The sequence below is a fragment of the Patiria miniata genome, unplaced genomic scaffold, assembly GCF_015706575.1.
Source record: "Patiria miniata isolate m_02_andy unplaced genomic scaffold, ASM1570657v1 HiC_scaffold_2, whole genome shotgun sequence".
Lineage (NCBI taxonomy): Eukaryota > Metazoa > Echinodermata > Asteroidea > Valvatida > Asterinidae > Patiria > Patiria miniata.
Genome location: NW_024037058.1, coordinates 10466468 through 10489681, shown reverse-complemented (window position 1 = coordinate 10489681; position 23214 = coordinate 10466468). Strand labels below are relative to the sequence as shown.

The 23214-nt window shown below is 39.4% G+C and overlaps 1 protein-coding gene across 2 annotated transcripts in view; it reads right to left on the bottom strand.

Moving 5' to 3' along the window:
• LOC119726477 (exportin-T-like) overlaps positions 1–23214 on the bottom strand; it is a 62655-nt gene that overhangs the window by 5625 nt on the left and 33816 nt on the right. For both annotated transcript variants that reach the window (XM_038198182.1, XM_038198183.1), the window contains exons 17-20: positions 20110–20299; positions 17373–17440; positions 8321–8485; positions 2628–2747 (exon numbers count right to left, since the gene is read on the bottom strand). In XM_038198182.1, the coding sequence (XP_038054110.1) occupies positions 2628–2747; positions 8321–8485; positions 17373–17440; positions 20110–20299 (543 nt within the window). The remainder of the gene's footprint in view (positions 1–2627; positions 2748–8320; positions 8486–17372; positions 17441–20109; positions 20300–23214) is intronic.

Genomic DNA, 23214 nt, shown 5'->3' with positions numbered 1-23214 from the left:
GTAGTGTCATCTGCATAGATGGCTATCTTGGAAGAGATACGGTCAGGCAGATCATTGATGTGACCAAGAAAAGTGTTGGACCCAGTACGGAACCTTGAAGAAAACCTGGATACTACGGGCAAAAGACCAAGTTATAAATCTTGGAATCTACCAGAAAAGTTGCATGATTTCGTCAACAAGCTGGGGGAGGGACTCACCTTGGCAGGCCCTGGGACTAGGAGTAAGGAAGGGAAGTTATCCTTCTACAGGATGCTGATCAACCAGACTCCCTTCTTGAGATTAAAACGGAAGTCTTAGTTAGGCTTAGGATGTACCAGACTCACCTGGGTAGGCTCTATTGGCATTCTGCTGCAGGAAGTTTATCAACTGAGATCCCTCATTGGGATTTTAAATATATTTTTTTCTGAGTTTGTCCGGGAGTTTGGTTGCTCACCTGGACAGGTGAGCAAGGGAAGTAAATCCTGCTCCATGATGCTTTTAAACTGAGACTGGGATTGAAAAAGGAAGGTTTCTTGGAGTTTGGTATAGCAGTTTGTAGACCTTGTGACTAGGAAGGGAATTCATCCTGTTACAGAGAGCTTATAAAAAGCGATCCCTCCTTGAGATTAAAGGACGAGTTTGTCAGGATGGTTCAATTCAGGGATCTATCTGAACAGGCAAAGGGTCTAAAGGTATGAAAGGGGAGTATTTTTACTGCAGGAAGCTGATCTACCAAGATTCTTTAAGTGAATCAACAGAAAAAGTAGACTGATTTTTTCATGGTTGTTGGGGGAGCGACCTCACCTGGGTGAAAACTTTAGTTTGGGAGATGCATGACTCACATGATGAGCAGGCTTTAGACTTGGAGGTTAGGAAGGGAGTCGTTCTACTTAAGGAAGCTGATCAGCTGAGATCACCCCTTGGGTTAAAATAACAAAAAAAATCTGGGTTTGTTTGTGAAATGGGGGTTCACCTGAGCTGGATCTGGGCCTATCTTCAGGAAGACAAATGGTCGCGATGCAGTCTTTCAGGAAGAGAAATGTTCAGAATGCAGTATGCATCTCAGATCCTTACTTTAGGTTAAAAGAAAATATGTGTGTATGACTCATGTGGACAGGCACTAGGCCAAGAGGTGAGGGAGGGGAAGTCATCTTGATGCAGGAAGTTGATCAACTGAGATTTTTCCTTTTGGATTTATTGCAGAGATTGGCCACATTGTGAGTAAGGGGATGTGATCCTGCTGCAGAAAGCCGATCAACCATGACTAGGATACAGAATAAATTTGTGTTATAGTTTGGTAGGTACGGTACAGGACTCACCTGAGCAGGTTCTGCAGTCTATGCCTAGAGGTATGGCAAGTACCTGATCAACTAGGAGCCTTACTTGGGAGCGAGAGGAAAGTTGGGTGTAATTTGGATGGTACAGCACTGACCTGAGCAGGCTCTGGGCCTACAGGAGCCTTCCATGGGATTAAAAGAAAAGTTAGGACTGACAGTAGCAGATTCTGGGTGTAGAAGTAGATCGGAAGGGAATAATCTGCTGCAGGAATCTGATTGACTGGGAGCTTTTGTAGGGTTTAAAGGAAAGCTTGTCAAATTTTGGTAGGTTCATGATTCAACTGAACAGGCTCTAGGCCTAGGGAGGGTCACAAACATTCTACAGGAGGCTGATCGATTGGGAACCTTACGTGCGATTAAAAGGAAAGTTCATTGGAGCTTTGTACATATATGTAGGTACAGGACTGACCTAAGAAAGCTCTGTGTCTAGAGGCAAGGAAAGGATGTAACCCTGCTGCAGGAAGCTGATCAACTAGGAGCCTTCTATGTTGAAAGGAAAGTTTGTTGTACAGTTTAGGACTGACCTGAACAGGTTCTGGGAGTATAAGAAGTGAAGGGGAAAAGGTCCTGTTGCAGGAAGCTAAATGACTGGGAACTTTCCGTGGGATTAAAAGGAAAGTTTGTCTTTGGTTTGACTTTGGTAAAGGTACAGGACTTATGTACATGAGCACTAAGCCTTAAAGTAGGGAGAGGAATAATCCTTCAACTGGAAGCTGATTGACTGGGGACCTTCTATAGGATTAAATGGAGTTTGGAACATAGGTACAGGACTGTCCTGAGCAGGCTCTGGGCCTAGAGGTCAGAAAGGGATGTAAACCCACTACCCGAGCTTTATGTGTGATTAAAGGGAAAGTTTGACATCGGTACAGGACTTTGGTTCAGGGCTGACTTTGGTACAGGTACAGAACTTACCTGAGCACTAGACTTTAAAGTACTTAAAGAAAGGGAGAGGAATAATTCCTTCAACAGGAAGCTGATTGACTGGGCACCTTCCATGGGATTAAAAGGAAAGTTGGTTGGGATTCGGTATATAGGTACAGGACTGTCCTGAGCAGGCTCTGGAACTCGATGTAAGAAAGGTATGTAACCCTGCTACAGGAGCTTTCTGTGTGATTAAAGGGAAAAGATGACCTTGGTACAGGACTTTGTTTCAGGTCTGACTTTGGTACAGGTACTGGACTTACTTGAGCACTAGGCCTTTAAGTAGGAAGAAAAATAATAATCCTTCAACAAGAAGCTGATTGACTGGGAACCTTCTATGGGATTAAAAGGAAAGTTTGTTGGAGTTTGGTACATAGGTACAGGACTGACCTGAGCAGGCTCTGGGCCTAGAGGCAAGGAAGGGAAGTAATCCTGCTGCAGGAAGCTGATCAACTGAGATCCCTCCTTTGCTAGTACTGACTTCAGCACGGCTGCGTCTTCGTTCAGTGCCTGTGGATGGCAAATGAAAAAAGCTTGTTGGTCTTTTTTGGCATTATATAAAGTGTATTTTGATCTTTGTAATGTATGGTAACAGAGCTTTTCAACGTGAGAGGAGACTCAACATACAATTCTGTACATTTTGCCTTTACACTGTTTCCTTAAAAATGATGAGTAGTTTGATGTATGTACATGTATCATGATGTACCATTTGTTCAGTAATCCTCGGTTACATTCATGACCAATAAAAAAATACAACAGAAATTACTCTTAAATATCTCTTTTGGTATCTGTAACCTGTTAAAATATTTAGGGGCAATGTCCTGGATGATTTGAGGAAATCCCAAACTAGTGGTGAGACAACATACATTTAGTAAGGATAGAAATCTTAACAAGAAGTGGATCAGAATAAACAGTGTCTTCAACACAATGCTGCAATTTACGCCAAGATTGAATAAGGAATTATACCAAAAGCAAGTGGATAAAGCAATGCATTTATTCATTAATTTGTGTTCTTTGTTAATTCATCAAAATCCTCAAAATAGCCAATGATACCCCAGAAAATAATAACTCCCCATTCATCTTCTCTGTAGTGAGTTAAAGCTTAAACTCATGTTGAATGCACATGTACGTAAATGCACTACTAATCATGTTAATATATACCTTGCCATCCAAGGACCCAAGCTCCAGGGATCAAAAACAAACTCAACCAAAACCTAAGTTCATTATACAAAACCAAACTTTGGTCATAAAACATTGTAAAAAAAAATACAGGGGAAATCAATCAGCCCACATAATAAGGCAAAAACCGTTACACTGAAGAAAAAAAAATCCCCAGCATGGCATTGCGCAATACTTGCTAGTCCCGAAATGTATGCTATCATACGTCATCTCCTCATGTTGATCGAAAATGCGTTGGAAAGCCAAATATGGTAATGTTTTTTTGAACATTGCTTGATACCATGAACATGAACAATGTCTGCACACGCACTTGCAGGCTACTTCACTGCTACAAGCTAGTGCACATCATTTATCTTTTCTGACAAACACAAAGAGACAAATAACCTGCTTTGAGCTTAAAGGGAATGTACATCATTAGCTTGTGCTGTAATTTTCAGAAATGAACTATTTGAGGGGTTAGTATAATAGATCAAATATTGTTACACTGACATGTTTGAAAAACCAAGAAAAACAAAAATGTTCAAGTAGTCTGGTTCCTTGACTCCACTAAAGATAAAATGGATCAATGTACAGATGCCGGAAAATTGTAAGGTAAGGGAACCAGTCTAGCTGGCCTCCACCCGTTCATGAACATGTAACCAATAGCAAACAAAATTTGGACTGAAAAAAGTGTAAAGTTGGAGCAGAAGTTGAAAAATAGTTAGGTTTTTCAAACGGTGGTCGGCTAACCACCGTTGGAAATGTATACAAAAATACCATTTTCTTGAAAATGACTTCACACCAGGTGCCATAATTTTACAGGATGCTTTAGACTGTCATTTACCAACATCCTAGTAAGATATTTCGTTAAAACTTGGTTGTTTTATTTTACGATGTTTGCAAATGTTGTATATTCCCTTTAACTTCTGCATCTTTTCAGAAGTAAACAGGTCAGATAATGGTCTGGTTGGAGGTGCACAGCTTCACAATCCGGAACTTCAAATATACATGTACCGGAAAAACTTCTGAGTTCCATTTTACAAGTTATAGCACCCAACGTACATGTACCTCATCACCAACTGAAGTCCCCAACCAAGTGCAAATTTTAATGCAAATTCTTGGTTAAACTTTTAGATAGGTTATGACAATCTTTATGCTAACGTTCCATGCCAACAAGGATCTCAACCAACCAAGGAAAACTTGTCCAGGCCTCACAGTGGCTCTCCTCATTAATATAGGTTTTTAATTTCTCAGGTTGGTGGTTTTACTTTAAGGTTTTATATGTTTAAAGGTTTCGTAGTGGGGCCTGCTTTTCTCAATGCACATCTTAATGCATTAGAAATGAGGGGGGGGGGGGATTTACATACTAGGATTTCTTTTCAAGTTGTGATCTGAAGACAGTATTTTTAAATTCATCCATATGAGAAGTGGAAGTTCTGCCATCTTTAGTAACCTGCATGAGATGTAACTGTTAAATTATACTTCAAATGTAATTACAACAAAAAGACACCATGACTAATGGCGCATTTGGGAAACGTCACATTACATGTAGGCGACAGGGGGAGTGTGGCCTTGTGGTTAGGGTTCATGACTAATGATCAGAGTATCAGGGGTTGGAATCCAGCTGCTGGCCATACATGTATGTTGTGTCCTTGGGCAGGCCACTTCAACCCCACTTGGCTCTCTCCACCCAGGAGTATTGATAGGTACCAGCATTAGCTGGGGAGTAACCTGCGATGGACAAGCATCCCATCCAGGTGGAAAAGAAATATTCTCAGTTATTTCATCCCAAGGAAACCGATAATAGACTTTGGGCTCATGGGCCAGGTTGGCTTGAGATAGACTTTACTTTACTACATGTGCAAATGTACATGAAGTCGTAAAATGTGTAAGTTGTGTCCCGATACTGCACGTTGTTTATTGGCATGGTTGTTGGTATTAGGTTGCGCAACTACATGTACTAAAACCAAAACTGGAAATGAAAGTTTACAAGTGTGTGTGACCATTATACATGTACAAAGGCTGTTATAGCTCATGGCATTCCCAAAGGAAATGGGAAACACAATAACAAGCTGGTCAAGGTACTTCCCAATGGTCACAATTTGATTTAGTGGTAACGTGTTTACCCGAAAAACCAAAGGATTAAAAACAGCACAGTTCTATACCATGCTGTATCACACAAGTAACTGGAAACTCGTCAACAATAGTAAGGCTGGATTGCATTACAAATTGGTTTTCCTGTGTGTATTCTAGTTTTCGGAGTCGTACAAGTTGCACAACAGGCTCATAATGGGAATAAACCATGAGACCAAATTGCAATTCACATTGTGAGTTCACATTTCATTATCAACTAGAAAGTACTCAGAGAGCGTAAACCTCCGCCAAGGCTAAACAATTACCCGCAAAATTGTCATGTACACCCAAGAGAAATACATGTACTTGCATTTGACCCGTGAATGTGGCTTCAATAACACCAACACGTTCCAGCCTCACGTAAAAGACTCAAAATTATCGAGTGGCACGTATGATACGAGAACATCTTTTGATTTTTCTGAGGTCATCCACGGGACGCTGGTACTCTGAGTCATGTATGCGCGAAATGGTAGGAGTCTACTACTACATGTAAAGCATGCAGACTATGCTTAAAACAGATATGTCTTAGGAAAATATGCTACCAAAATTTCAGGTAGCCAAAAAAACAAGTGGTTTACATACTTTATGTACACATGTATGATGCTTATGACTGATTCTCACCTCATTCTTATTTTACGATTGGCAGAAAATGAATGAATGAAAACATTTGGCCCCAATTTCAAATGAAAAAACCAGTGACTGCACCAAATATCCAAAATGCTATGAAAAACGTTCAGACATGGTTTCAAATACATGTAGTTGGTCTATCCCCTTCACATGCTGAAATTTCGAGTCAGTATTTTTCCACTAGCTATAATTGGCATACAGGTACCGGTATAATCAATTTCACAGATTAGGAAAAAGGCCCCTGGTGAGAAAGCAGGCATGCATGTTTGTATGGGCCTTGGCCCCATTTCGACATATGGGGGAATCCCGAATTATGCAAGATTCCCCCCCCCCCCCCCCAGGTCAATGCTCAGAGTCAAGGGGCCGTAAACAAAATACTGAACAGGTTCACAACACATGCACCATTTGCAGAGGAGTGTATAGAAATAACACAAATAGAGGTGCATTTCAAGCATACTGCAAAATCTACCAGAAGTCGGCACAAAATGGGGCAATTTCATTGAGTAGGTGTAGCTCAGAACATAAATTTTAAGGCACAGAACAAATGTTTGCTTAGCAACAGCAGGTTACCAGCCAATATGTCTTGTGATTGTGATGCACACGTACATGTAACTCAAAGATACCAAAGAGAGACAATAATGGTTGGTCACATTAATTGTTTAATGAATTCAAATATCTCAACTTAACAAAGCTGCAAACTTTCTCCAGTCATTTCCGAACAAAAATCTACGCAACAATTGCTGAGAAAATCAATACAATACATGTACGAACAAAATCCAATTAACCTTCAAGATGAAGACCATGCCTCAACACATTTCATGCTAGAGGAATTCCCCTTGCTTAGAAATAATCAATGTATGTACTCATGTCAGACATGGAAAACACCTGTGGTTAGTTTTCTCATTCAGGGACTAGTTTTGAAGAGCAATCATGTGTTATTTCACAAGTGATGTATTGCACTTTCACCGGACGAGAGAAAACAAAAACATGTAAAAGGTTATCAACAGTACATTCCACTTCCATGACCTTTCAGAACCTGCCTGTTTCCTCGAGTTTTTCAGCAAATCAGTTGCATTCAAAAACAGATTATTTCTTCACTGTCTTCTAATCTAAACAGCTTTCATCAGCTTTATGTGGAATGGTGCCATTGGCACATTTGAGGATCCCTTTGTTTCATTTCAAAAAATAATAAATAATAAACCAAACTAAAAAATAGCAATCATAGCAAACAAGACAATAATTAAATCAAACCAACTAAAACTGGTCCCAGAGTGCACTATATTCTATTCCATGGATTCAGAATGGCGATATTCATTGGAAGTCTTTTCATGCATCTGTGCGACACAATCGGGCCAGACTAAAGCCAAGGCCAATCATTGGCATTGCGTTACAAGGTGATCCTATTCAAGAGCAATGCCCGGCTTACCAGTGAGTCGGTCAGTTTAAGTCAGTCATTGAGTCAGTCAATGGATCAGACAGAGGTACAAAGAGTTCACTAGGCTGGCCTTCTGGGACAGCCAAAATTTGCACTAAAATAAGAAATGAGCAGCCTTTACGGGTGGCACCATTAAAGGGGCGTTATGACCTGAAATCCTAAAAAAAAAAAGAATTCGTGTTTTTGACTGTTTTATAAATATTTCAAAGGTCCAGTGGAAAGGAAAGTAACCTGTCTTACTGTTACGCTCACGAGAAAAGATGCGGTAAAAAAGGTTGTTTACATCAGATGCGATGGAGTACACATGTACGTAATTCCTGTTGTTTTTATTTAATGTACAATACGCATTGTGTGTGTCACATTAATTACACACAGCACCGATGTTGTTTCTAACACGTGCACAGAATCCACTGTGCAACTGAAATCAAAACTGGCACTGAACAGCTCAATTTTTTGGAGGTAAAAATATCTTGCATGGCTCTTGCAAGAATAACACAAAAATGCCTAGTTTTTATAGGATGGTTGTGTGGACGATAAATATTCTTCTAATTTTAGCTCTTTAAATGATATTTAATATCATTTTGTTTAACATGCGTGTTGTAGCCCAATTGGGTGCAATCCAGGCCATAATGTCCTTTAACATAGACTCCAAATAAAAACATTAGAGTTTCAGGTCACATGCGCAGACAGATCTAGCCTTTCAGGACTCAAAAAGAAAAGAGCGTCTCACCAAAACTGTCTGTCCATCCGAGAGGTTGAATGTTGCCTTGAGGGGTGCCATGAAGCACGCTGGGACGATGTATTTATAGATGAAGTCTCGGAACCCTGGCAGGCCATCTTTGCCGGCCCATTTATCCACCAGCTTCCTCAAGATGGCAAAGGCTGTCTTCTGGACCTTCAAAGACAAGAAAGTGACAACAGAAAAACTTGTTAAAATTCATATGGAAAACAAATGTTCATATTGAATGCCAAATATTCTGGCATCATATATTAAAGTTACTGGATTTCTAGTGAATTACCGCCTCAAGGAATCTCCAGTACAGCAAACAACTGAGACAACGATTTAATCTTGAGAAACTAATATTAAAAATTAATTTGTATTAAATGGCCTATTTTCTGCCACCATGTAATAAAGCTATGAGCTTTCAAGTGAATAAAAAAAAAAAAAAATCTTAAGTACCTGTACAGCACAAGACCAACTTACTTGTTATTGAAAAAGTACTCCATTCATATTTCTGTTTAATTCATTAATTTTTTTTTGACAGATATTTGTGCAGAAATGATTATGTCACTTTCCAACTTATTCCATTAAATGTACATTTATTTTGTTCTGTAAAACAAAAACACAATACAATTAATACATTCACTTTTATCAAATAAACTTATGTTATTGCTAAGATGTTTTCGTTAGTCCAGGAAATTTCTGACACATACATAAAAAAACAACTGCTTGCCAATAAAATCCTGATATTATTAATATAAATGTTTGAGGTTTATACCAATAACAGTGTGTGTACCGGTACTCATTCATTTGTCAGGAACTTACACTTTAACTTTGTATGGCAAACAAAATGACTCAGAATATGGAGAGGGGGGTAATTGACATTTTGAGGTTAATGGTTAAGAAACTGTAGTCAACCATGTCTGGACACCATGCCGAGGAGAACAGACATGAGTCAGAGCGGGTGAGCTCACTGGCAATGTCAATGTGAATCTTTGAACTCAGTTCTAAAGTGACCATAAGTCCTTGCCATGCCCACAAACCCAACCCTCAACCCACACATTCCTTTTTTTAAAATACAAGTCATGGAAGTGGTATTTCTGTTTAGTCCCGAAGAGACCACAAATTGAGAAATAACAAAACTGTAGACAAAAAAAATTAAATAAAGGACAAGACTACCGGAACATGTACAATATATGTAGGTATTAAGTCTAGTAACAAATTTGGTCAAAAGGGTCTACACGTTTACATTTAGTCATTTTTAGTAAAATGACAGTCGGTGACTCTGTCATTGAGTGAGGTACACAGCTACCGGTAGTGGACTGTAGGCTGGCTCTCTTGGACCAGCAAAATTGATTCCACCATGTGAAAATGCAAGATCTGTTTGTTACATGTACAATTACTTGATAACATCCCATAAGATACTGTTTATGGAATATCGGCCTAAAAAACTGGAAATCTGAATTCTCTGAATGGGTTCGGAATTCAACATTAATACTCTGTGAGGAATGTTTGAAATGGAGAATGTCTTATGTGTATGCACACACTGGGTTCTTAAATGGAATTGGCAGTGTAACTACTAATGGGCATTAATAGGCATGCGTTGCATAGACAAATTATCCCCTGATAAACGAATGCCTGGCATTCGTTCAAAGACAATTTGCAAGAAAGAAAACTACACATCCCAATGTCAAAGAGCTGCTGAACACTGAAGAAAAATTCAACATTCTTAAAAATTTGCCAGGAAACTGACTAAGGTGCATTATAAGACTTGAAATGTTAAACAAATAAACTGACTGGAGAGGAGTTTGTACCTGCGACCTCTGGATGGCTGGCCGGTGCTCTACCAACTGAGCTATCCAGCACTTCCCAGTACATGTATGTTGCCAGTTTCCCAATTTGTCGATGTCTTTGTTCAAGCTTAGGGGCGGTATAGCCACTGATCTCTATATAAAGACTGGACAGCGGATAAAGAGCCGCACAATGAATGAATTTGACGCCATATTTGTGAGACCGGTGAGACCGGCTGGTGATCTACAAAGGACAAGTTGCCGTCTTTTATAGACAGCATGATTTCTTTTGTAATTTCGCGGTTCACTTGACTTTTATTTTTACCACCACCACTGACCAAGGTTTACAATTTTTCTAATGTCGTGGTTTTACTTTTTTTTAATGCCGCAGTTCACTTTTTCGGCATTTTGGAAATAATAATCACTACGGAAATGTGTTCTTTTTAGAACATCATTATGTGTACGTGACCAAAATATACAACGTGCGCTGTATACGCGAAAAACCAGCCTCGACTCCATGGGCGCGTGCGCGTTCTTTCACTAACCCCTGGCCGTGATGTACACGTAAAAGATGCTGACTGGCAATTTAGAATGTACTGCGCACGCATTTCGAAGATTGCTCGCCGGGCGCGCCCATAATGCGCCCGCGTGCTTTGCATGACACGTAACGTACAAAAATTATTTGTTATTCAAAACTCGCGATGCCTGTATGATATGGATTATGGCGGCCTAATTTTTTGCTAAAAAAAAACCCTGTATCTTCGGTTGTAAAGGGATGAAAGGGGTACGTACATTTAGTACAAATCTTTGCTAAATAACGCAACATCCAAACCTTTTGTTTGAAATGATTAATTCTTCAAAATCACAATTTTTTTACATTTGAAAGATGGCGTCGGCACATAAAACGGATAAACTGCAGCCTAATTATAATGTGCCATATTTTGACACATTTAAATTATACAATTCCAGGGGTTGAGATCGTGCAAGGCATGACATGCATGATGGGAAACAACATGGCGCAGCAAGATCTCGTACCCATGAGAACGAGGTTGGCATGGAACGTTCGTATTATACATGGCCATCTTCGTGAGGCCGGGGGCGAATTGGTCAATATGCAAAGTCTACTGTGTGAATGTTGTATGGATATCCGCTATCCAGTCTTTATAGAGATCAGTGGGCATAGCTAGTCAGAGGCTTTAAACCCATATGCTGTGTAGCCAAGGATTATGCCATGAGCTAGCAGCCTTGCTACAAAACTTGGAAATAGCTCAGCTGGTACAACGACCGAGGTAGTCCGGAGGTTGCATGTCAATTTCTTCATTCAACTTTTTAAATTATTTCTTACAACTGAAGAAAACAATCTCTTAAAGTACACTTAACCAAAAAGAAAGACCCCCCTTCCAATACTTTTTTGTCTAACTCAAAAACTGCTGAGAACCTCTCGCTCAATCAGTACAGAAATTCCTTAGCAATCCAGCCATACTCTTTACTTGGCCCAAAACAGTGATAATGTGTACAAATTTATGCAATTTATGAAAAATGATAACGAAAACAGTTGTACTTTTGTAAACATGCAAGTTGTGTTTCACACTGCATCTTTGTTTCGGTACCATTTGTCATAAACTGCATAATTTTGTACACATTATCACTGTTTTGGGCCAAAAAAAAAGTATGGATGGATTGCTAGGGAATTTCTGCACTGATCAGTCGTACCTGTAATTTGAGCCAGATGTGCCCAATTTTTTTTATGAGTTAGGCAAAAAAGTATTAAGGGGGGACTTTCTTTTTTGGTTGAGTATAGTTGAGTAGTTGACCAGCCCATCCCACCCACCCCCACCCCCAATTTTGTTTTGTTTTAATGTTTACCACTAAAGAATGATATCTGAATTTTCTCCAACTCCATAAATTGAAAAATTTCGTCTTGATAGCTCCGTGAAACTTGCAGTCACACCAGAGTTTGCTTTTGTCCTCACAACCACTCGGGGGCACCGAGTATACATGTACACTGTTTATAAAATAAGTTGGTGAATTAAAGGGCAAAACACAATATTATTATTAAATCCAGGAAACTCTGGCTCCTGGTCTTCAATGCTCTTCAGATATTTGAGAGTTTAAGCTTTGCATCAACAAAAGTCTTTTCAAACGATTGAAAAGACGAATCTTTATTGCTCAACAAGAGCAATTATTTACCAGGAAAAACCATGTGTAATCTTTTGAAAGGTTGTCTGAAGCCGGAGGGTTTTTTTTGGTGACAACATCTTTAGTATTTGATAAAGCTGTAATTTTTTTTGGCTGGTAGGCCACAATCACCGAGTTGTCAAATACTGCAGTTAATCAATAAAATATATCTCAACAATAAAAGACAGGATGCGGTGGAGATACCGGTAATAATGTGTACCATTAACATTTGCTGGCTGCTTTCACATAAACTATTCAACAGCTTCAAAGTTTAAATACATTGTACATTGTAGATAACCATAAAAAGGCATACATGAGATTCAAGACCATTGACTTTTCTTCCGTTTTCTTCGTGTTTCCTTCCTCAATTTGTTCTTTCTGAATGCCGTTTCAATGTTCACACAAAATAAATCATCAGCCTAAAGCTATCTACATGTACAATGTACATGTAGGCCTACACATCGATGTACAAAAGCTAAAACCTTTGACAATCCTTTGATGATTATTTTGCAAGGAAAAAAAACAAAAACACCCAACTCTGTGAACACCTTCAATCCTTGACCACTATATTGTCCCTCTTCTGTTTATACTTCAAACTTTTTAGGAATACCTCCCATAGGTTTTGTGCACATCCCAAAGGTTGACTTTCGGTCAATCCTGAACAATATGTCCTTTACTGTTCAAAGTCCATGATTGGAATGTGCATACATGTACGTGTCAGGGTTCGACATACTTTTCTTTCTGACTATATAACCAGCTGGGCTACTGAAACAGACTGTTAACTAGCCAGCTGACATTTTCACTAGCTCGCATGTTTTTTTCTTTCCTAGAGTATCTCATAAACCACAATGTGCATACTAAAAGCGTATCCTGAGACACTCTTGTCAGATAAACAGATCTGATAATTTAACCCTAAAAAGTTAATTAAGCAAGACACAAATTGATACAGGTTTGCTTACTCGGGTGGGACTCGAACCCACGACCTCCTGCTTTCTAGTGCAGACGACTTACCACTCGACCACCGAGCTAATGGGATCGGCTGGCTGGTCGTTTTCCGGGATTTTCAAACTTCCAGTTTTATCCAAGCACATTTTAAGATTACAGAGGTTACAAAGTTGTAATTTGCCACTGAAATGAAATTACAGCTGCAAAATGAAGACAAAACTGCTGAATGGCAACTGGTGCAGTCACTCACAACATGGAGAGATTCTGTTGCGCTTATATACATTGTAGTGACATCATTGAAAAATTCTTGAAATTTCATATAAAGGTACTTGTCGGACTTATGAGGCGTCGGACGTACATGTATGAGGCATCGGACTTATGAGCGGACCCCATGCCCGGAGGTCGCCATCTTGAATTCAAGATGGCGGCCTCCAGCACGACAAGGATCGGTTTCCCAAGTGAAGGTGAAATTTCTCTTTATTTCCCTAAGGTTTGTGAACCTAACCACCACCATTAGTACTGTATTTTCAATTCCCACTGAAGCCAACAGGGGCACATAAGGCAGTTTGAGGACTGTTTTTGGGGTGAAATCTGACGATGTTGATTGGGGTATGATGAAACAATTGGAATTTGATTAATGGTACCGGTACTCGCGATAGAGGTATGATCCTAGAACTCTATCGCCCAACCATGTCCAAATTTTAAAATGGAGATTCGTGGCCAGAGTCCTACATGTACATGTAGTTACTCGGACTACCTAAAATCACCAATACTTTTTTTTCTGCAAATGATGTCCATTGCCTTTTTGGTTCATCTGACATCATGTGTAAAACGAAATTAAAAAATCCCCATCTGCAGTTTCGTCATCATACTCTGCTGGTAAAGAATAACTGAATAGATACTGGCAGAAAAATACTATAAGAATGCATGGCTTATTTTATCAAAGCCTCACAACAGGAACCAAACCAGAAAATTCATTTAATGAATGATAGGTTTGTTTGGTTTACACGTGTACGTATGTGTGCCAAAGCACTGTAGAGTAATCAATCCAGACAAACGCCCTATTAGTCCAGCGGATATGTGAAAAAATTGTGCACTTTTGCATAAAAGCGTGAAACTTGGCACAGATGTTTATATTCATGCGAGAAAATGTTTTAGATGTGAAGCCATCGCAAATTTAACCTTTTAGGGGCATGGCATCCAATTAAAAAAAGGGGGGCGGGACTTGTCATGCCCGCAGTAAAAATGGTTTTTCCCACTTGTTACAAAAGCAGGAAACTTCACAAAGACATAATTATATAGATTATTAGTGTTTTCCAGATTCGGAGCCACCACAAAAGTACCTTTTAGGGGCGTGGCAGCCATTAAAAGAAAAGGGGGGGGGTAATTATTATGCCCACTTTTGAAAACATTGTGCCCATATTTCATGAACGAATAAAACGTCCCACAGACGTTTATATTCATGAGAAAAAAAATTCCAGATGTGGAGCCATCTCGAACACACCCTTTTGGGGGCGTGGCAACCATATAGGAAATAAAGGGGGGGAAGGGTTTTCATTATGCCCACCCTGGAAATATTGTTCCCACATTCATGGAGAAATGGAACTTTCCACAGACATTGACATTCGTGAGAAAAACAATTCCAGATGTGGAGCCATCGCGACCACACCCTTTTAGGGGCGTGGCAGCCATATTGAAAAAAAGGGGGGCGGGGTTCTCATTATGCCCAACATGGGAAAAAAATGTGCCCACATCTCATAAACGAATAAAGCTAATTCCCACAGATATTAATATTCAAGAGAAAAAAAAAGTCACACATGAAGCCATCGTAAACACACCCCTTTAGGGGCTTGGCAGCCATAGTAAAATGGGGGGGGGGGGGGGTAGTCATGATGCCCCTATAAAAGAAAGTTCTTATGTAGAGCCACAGCAAACTCATCCTTTTAGAGGTGTGAGGGGCCTACTCACTGTGCCCACAATTGCAATTATTATATTTTGTTGTTGATTCCTTATAATATTGATTGGCCCATAACCTATATTATTTGGTAATACAATGACTTACCCCAAAGAGCATGGGTAAGTACCGGTAGGCTAACCCGTGTTGTATTGTTCAATGTGTGTACTTGCACCTATATTATCATGCACATCTAAATTCCAGAGTGATTTCATAATTACAAATACACAGCACACAATGGCAGCCCCCCTTTATTTCCTTATATGGTTGCCACGATCCTAAAAGGGTGTGTTCGAGATGGCTCCACATCTGGAATTTGTTTTTCATGAATGTCAATGTTTGTGGAAAGTTCCATTTCTCTCTGAGTGTGGGAACAATATTTCCAGGGTGGGCATAATGAAAACCCTGCCCCCCTTTTTTTTTTCCTATATGGTTGCCACGCCCCTAAAAGGGTGTGTTCGAGATGGCTCCACATCTGGAATTTTTTTTCTTATGAATATGGGACGTTTTATTCGTTCATGAAATATGGGCACAATGTTTTCCAAAGTGGGCATAATAATTAAACCCCCCCTTGTGCCAAGTTTCACGCTTTTATGCAAAAGTGCACAATTCATCGATATTTTGTCACATATCCGCTGGACTATACATGCTATATGACAAAACTATGCATCATGGGATAACAACAATTCAAAAAAATTAACAAAACAAACCAAATCACCAGGCACGCAACTGGAAATTTAGGGGAAAAAAAACAAGGACATTCAATAGCACACAAGACTTTGTACAGTGTTTTTCAATTTGTAATGGTATTTATGGCGAGAAAATCAGCAGAATTGAGGACACTTGCATACCCGGGTTCGCCCAGCAACCAAAATACGCATGATGAAATAGTTAAAAAAAAAAAAAAAAAAATAGAATAAGGCGGCAAAACCAACCCCCAACAACTAAAATACACATGATGGAATTAAAAAAAGAAAGAAAATAAAAGGACTGTCACGAACTGGAGAGGAAAGGGAAGTGTAATCATAATGTTGTTGCCATGGCGATGAAAAAAACATTAATAAGCTTGGCTTATGGGGGAAGTGAGGCACAGATTTGTCCTGTTATTATATCCCTCAAATCCTCTAGATTCTTTAAAATCCAGACAGAGGTTTGATAAATTTTGCAGGATAGAGAAAATAGTAATAATACATTTTTAAAAAATGAACTGACACAAACCAGAGAGGAAATCGATGTGATTGTTTTTTAGTCCTCTAAATAGAGCTTTCCAAACCGCCAACAACATGTACTGTTTGTGTAGGGACTCCACTGAGTCAGTCAACCCACATCCACCGGCAGCCAATTTTACAGGGTCCACCCGATAGTCTGAAGGTTCCATCTATAGAAGGTTTATTGATCCGAATGTTCGATAGTTCGAACACAAAATGAAATAAGGTTCATTTTAAACTGAGCATTTGATGTGATAGTCCTCAGTTATAGGGACTTTCTGCTGTCCCCACAGCGTCTTTGGTCCCCATAGTACCATGGGACAACTCGTGTGTAGTCCCCACAACTATGGAACAAGTATGTGTGTACACGCCCTTTTTTGCTTTACAGCACATATGTAGGGCGGTGATATTCATTTTGCCCTTTCATGTTTTTTTTGGTGCTCTTTTGATTATGCTGATGAAAAATGTTATATATTCATGAGCTAAACTGTGATGTCATTCATCTTGGTCAAGGCAGGAACTCCAGTATCACAGCTGCTTTACGTGTAGCTCCAAAAAAGTGCTACATTTAGAATTGGGATTTTTGCTGAGGATAATTTTCTATTTTGGTGGTCCATTGTTGTTTCAGTTTCAGTACAAATGTGCAACATTGTATGGTAGCATTTTATGAGCAAACTTTATGCACAAATGTCTACAAAAACCAACTTTTTGGGTTCCCAATTTGAACTTCAAACCCCTACAACCGAAGAGTGGGTGCCCGAATTGGCATCACAGCAACAGCGCCCTCAGTTGGGGTGAAAAGCATGGAACATTTTAAATGATTGAAAAAGTGCACTTTATAAAACATTTAACAAAAAAATAGATGTCTCGCAGTTTTCAAACATTTCAGAAGAATGCAAAATTACACCGCTCCACTGTAAAATTCCTATCTTGGTCCCATTAATATCAAAAATTGTTGAGTAAAATTTAAAAAAAGAAAAACGTACTATTGGGTCTTGAGATTCGACAGCCCCCTGGATGATAGTCAGCAGCACCTGCTTGAAGTTCTCAGCATCTGAAATGAAAAATAAATAAATAAATGAATAAGTAAGACTGATTCTTGTCATTTTCTCTGTGAAATACATCATATGAAGAGTTTATTGCCAAAAAGCGATATACATGTACGCCATTTTGTTCCCTTTTAGAATTCTGCTCTCTCCTGGCTGCCCGTAATCCATTTAAACGGCTAATAAACATTTAAAACAAAACTTAAGAATACAATAAAGCGAAAACAGCTGTTGTGTTGTTTTATTCTGTAAAGTTTCATAACCGTCCCAATTTATCACCTTTTTCAAATGAATATGTCGTGTTTTGAAAATAAACTCTTCATATACTTCAGCTTGTAGCTGTGATGTACATGTATTAACTTAAATAAAAGACAAACAAAAGCAAAACGAAACCCCCTAAATAAACCCCAACACCAAAAAAGAAAACATACATGTATGCACATGTTTGTTTATAATGGTGTAAATCGAGGATTTTCTACTGTTCCTCTTTCCTTTGTTTATACTCAAACTTTTTTGCCAAACCTCTCATTGGGTTTGCACACATTTTCTAATCGAGGTCGTTCTCGATTCCACTCATGTTCTCAATTTCTCCATGATGCTTCACATACATGTACATGTACATGTGTGTCCTCAATTTACACCACAAACATGCACACGTATACAGAAAATAGTCTGTGCAGGTGTTAAATGTTGGTTTTTAATTTAAAACCGGAAATGCAATTTTGAACAGATGGCCTGGGTTCTGCTGATGATTAATTAAAAAGAGTCACCTCAGGTGTCCATAATTATTGACCTTTCTGGCAGTATAGGAAGTTGAGGGTTCTTTTTTTTCGATTGGTACTTTTCTATCAATAACATACAAGAGGAGGTCGATTTACATGTACGTCAGTTGTCTACCAATTCTAAATGATGGTAAACAGGAAGTCGGCATATAATGTATGTGGGTGGTGGCTAATCTCCTGTTTAATAAATAATACTTGTAAATAATCTATACTCTTTTATCAACAAGAGTACGTGACCTGTCACCACAAACATGACAAATTGAGCATAACAAATGTCAGACTATACAAAAAAAAGAAGAGATACCAGGTACCTGTATATATCTGAATTTGCTGAAAAAAGAGTTTTCCCAATATTAGATTGTACATGCATAACACTTCAGGTTACTGATTTTCAATACCAGAAAACAGCCTTTGAGAAAATGGCATTTAAAGAAAATGTACAACATTTGCTTTTGCTGCAATTTTCAGAAATAAATGGATTAGGAGGATTAGTATCAGTGCTTTAGTCGAGTCACCAGTGTCGAGTCCGAGTCTCAAGTTACAAGCCTCGAGTCCAAGTCTCGAGTCATAAGCCTCGAGTCCGAGTCTCGAGTCACATGCCTCGAGTCTGAGTCTCGAGTCACTTGTTCTTAATAGTTGTTCACCAAACTAATAAAAAAAAAGTAATTATTTTTCAATCATCCTTTCTGTCTTTTAAGTAAATCACAGTGTATATAGTGTACCTTGTGTGTACAAGTTGTTTAGATCGAAAATGTGTTTTCCTTTTAATACCGGACACTTTCTGGCACGACACCACGCCCTGGTGCTCATCGTGCAGGCGCTAGGCGGGCGGGCATGCGTGGCCCCTGGATACGATTTTCAGGGGCGCCGTGTTTTGTCTACAGTAAAAATAATGCTTTGATCGTTGAACATGTATACGTAACGTTATATTTTTTCTTTTGATGAAAATACGTGACTCGAGTCACGAGTCACCAAGCTCAAGTCCGAGTCATAATGGTTGAGTCTGAGTCCGAGTCCGAGTCATTTTCCAATGTGACTCGAGCCGAGTCCAAGTCACGAAAAATGTGACTCGAGTCCCACAACAACACTGGTTAGTATGTTTTGGCAAATATTGTTAAATTAACTTGTTTCACGTTTTGGGGTGGACGGTAAATGCTGGAAAAACCAAGAAAACCAATCATGTTCTTGTACCGGTAGTCTGGTTCCAATGAATGCATGTACCAGTAGTAATATTAATACATGTATATTTCTTATAAAGCGCACGTATCAACCATCTTTGTTGCTCATCATTACATCATTATTACCCTGCTCATTGGGCCAATGAAACATTCCAAAGACAATATAAGCTCCCGGGGAGCATACAGCATGATGCTGCAAACTGTATGGTTAATTTACAAGTTTTTCTTAGTGTGAAAGGGACAGTGCGGTGCAGAGGAGGGACGTTCTACATGTACCGGTACATGAAGTAAAACGTGGAAACTCCAAACCACAAAAGACTTTGTACAGTAGTTTTCAATTTGCAATGGCATTCATGTGAAGATAAAAACGAGGAAATCAGCGGCTCCAAGAAAAAGTGGCATGCCTTGTCATGCTGGTACATGTACATGTATAAGAGGACAGCCGACTGACCTTATGCTACTATCTTATTGGTCACTATGTGGATGCATCACCTCACCTACTGTTTGATTGGCCTACGTGTTCTTCTCCTGCACACTCGCGTGTCACGCTTAACACAGCACCCTATTGGCACATGAACAGACATATTTATTTGAATTACCGTAGGTTGACACCTTTGTCACAGGTCAATCTGACAATCTACGCTCTGGCCCGTATCACACTTTTAATAGCTGTCCATAATAGTCCGCCATGTTGAGACCATGTTTAGATTAGCTCACCTTGGCTAGAGATGACCTCACTGACATCGTTGGCAACCAGCGTCTGCAGGAACTGGAAGTAGCTCCTCTTCAGTAGGTCTTTATCCTGCTTGGCCTGGATGTCTAGCTCGTCGGCAGGCTGGCCCAGGACGCTGAAGATGGTAGTGACTATCGGCATGAAGACCGAGCGCATGAAGGGAACTATGGTTCTCTGCACAGGAATAACAATTCATGAAGAATGGAATGCAGATAGAGGACACAACAACCCCAACCCCCACCCCTCCCCGACCAATAAAAATTGAACAATGCCCAAAAAATGCTGTTGTCACAGTAGCCTACATTTGAAAAGACTGAACTTGGCTTGAGAACTGGATACGGGGACTTGCGACCAAGTCAACCACAAGTTTGGAAATATTCAAAACAAGCAAAATACAAACCAAATATGCTCCCCCCCCCCACCAAAAAAAAATAATCCAAAAGAAACGACCCCAAAACATTCTAAAACATTTAATTTCCCGACTTCGAATTATTTTTACTTTTCCTCATCCACCAATGTACATGTATTAACCCTCCTGAAGTCTGAACAGTAAAAAAAAAAACCAATCCTATTCCCCTGCCATGCCCAATACACAGTCAGATCATATTTCAGCAAGCACTCTGACTTAAGTCAAATTCAGTCAACAGACAAAAGCAGACAAGTGGTAGGCACAGCTTGCTTATCAGTCACCTACAGTCAAAGCATACGGTAGCTGTATCAAGTTACATAACAGTCACAGCCAGTCAATCCTGCTTTATGCAGGCTTGGAGCTCTTAACTGTTAAAAACAGTCACTTGATTGATTTTGACTGAAACTAAGGACGACTTTGAACAAAATCTGTGTTTGCATCTGGTGGCAGTGTTGTAGTCGAGACCGGATAGTCCGAGACCGAGACCAAGACCGAGACCTGAAGTTGCGAGACCGAAACCGAGACCAAGACCAGCCCCTTCAAGGCGGACCGAGACCGAGACCGAAATGGTCCGAGACCGAGACCGAGACCGCGGATAATAAATAAAAATAACCTAAATAAACAACAAGACACTAATTACAGCTGAACAGTCTGTCCTTGAGATGTTGATGTTCATGGGGATGTGAAGGAAGTGATTGAAAGTTAGGAATCACTTGTACCTGCTTAATTGTGTCATGCGAGTGCTCTTCGTGTTTGCTTCATGCCATAAATTACAACATGGCAACAGAATTTGTTATTGTCACAATCGATTAAACAAATTGAAAACAACCTAATTTAAAGAAGGGAAAAACCTTATTTCATGAACTCCATATATTTTTGCCACTTTTTAATTTTTTTTTTTTTTTTAATATTGTTTAACTACTATAAAGTGTAAATCTGATGAAGAAACTCTAACTTAGGAGTACGACAATTTGTACTAGTTTTTGCAAAACTTGAACATGTTGAGACTTGACAAAAGTAAAAAGTTAAAGGTGGATATTTCATCTGTTATAGGAACTCGGACCCTAAACTCCACAGCCACCCCTTGGTTTCAGCAATGACCACTAACAAATATTTAAATGCAACTTTAATTTTACATTGGACCTCCTTGTAAACCTGATTCGAAAAAAATTTGGAGCAAGAAAATATTGATTTATTTTTTAAAATTTCAGTCATGGAATATAGATTTGTACATGTAGACCAAAAAATTGAGAGATGGTAGCCAGATATGGATTGGTCTGCCCCCCCCCCATCCCTCTTTGTGATTCTCCTTCCAACCCTGCAATGTTTGTGTGTCCCCTACATGTTTGTTTCTTGTTCCTCTGTCATTTACCTCTGAAGAAGGCCTGGCTAAGGCTGAAATGTAATGCCACTTTATTTTTGTTTAATGTCAATAACGTTACATATACTATAGAAGATTGATGAACCATATTTGCCTGATCTATCTTCTGTTAATCTGCCCGCCGTCATCATCGTCATTAGCCTATTTGAGAATATGGCCGACACAATAGAAGGGCGCTGTCACAAACTGAATGTGGTGGGCGAGATATACTTTTAGGATTCATGGCTCAGTGCGCACGCCTCTCTGTGTTTTGTACCGTGCCATCGTATCGCCCGCATCGGCTACTTTGCTGGGCGATTTACTTGAATATTTTAGTGATTAATAACAAGTACGACATATTGCCAATATATTAATCGTTTATTGTGATGGCCGTAAACAGCATATAGCGATTAATGGAACACAATTCTTCTCGACTCATGCAAATGCAATTGACATTTAGGAAGGAGACGAGGCAGGCAATTAGACTCTATTTTTGTGTGACTATGGCAGTACAATGTAGCTCAATTTGTGTTTATCACAGATGAAAAGATGAATACATGGCGAGTCAAAAAGAAAGTGACCGTATGATAAAAAAAAATGGCACGGTCCATTTTGTAAAAAATATAATTGGGATAAAGAACATGTTATTGAGTAGTAACTTTGAACATTTCACGTAATTTGCATACTCTATTCCCAAGTCGTGTCTATTTTAATAAAGAGATCACAAAATTCAGCTGTCCACCACTTATACCTATTTAACGGTCTACGAATTGATGAATATCCATTAATAAATATAATGAAAAAAAAAACGTTTTCCCGCCTCCACGAATAAAGGAAAAATTGAAAAGGAAAATAGAAAAAAAATCTCCAATATTTCTAGGGAAAAAGAGTTGAATTGTTCCCCATATTCAAAACACAAAATCTGACGGTAACAATAATGTTTCAGTCCTGATTCATAAGATTTAAATCTCAGTTGTATTTGGAATCAATGAGGATGGCTATAAAGTGCTTGTTTCAACAGATCATCCCACAATAAAAACGAGAAATAAGAAGAGGAGCAATGGTTATTGGACTACATGTATGCCTCACTCACTAGAAAGTGAAGAGAGACATGTCTATTAGCATCACACTGCTGTCACATTTGCCCTAAACTGATTCTTTACTTAACCCTAGAAGGGCCGGGGGCGGAATCCGCCCCCCTCACTTTTTCGCTGGTCTCGACTCGAGACCAGCCAAAATATCAAGACCAAAGGGGACCAAGACCGAGACCGAGACCGGTCTCGAGACCTACAACACTGTCTGGTGGGAGGACAAAAATGC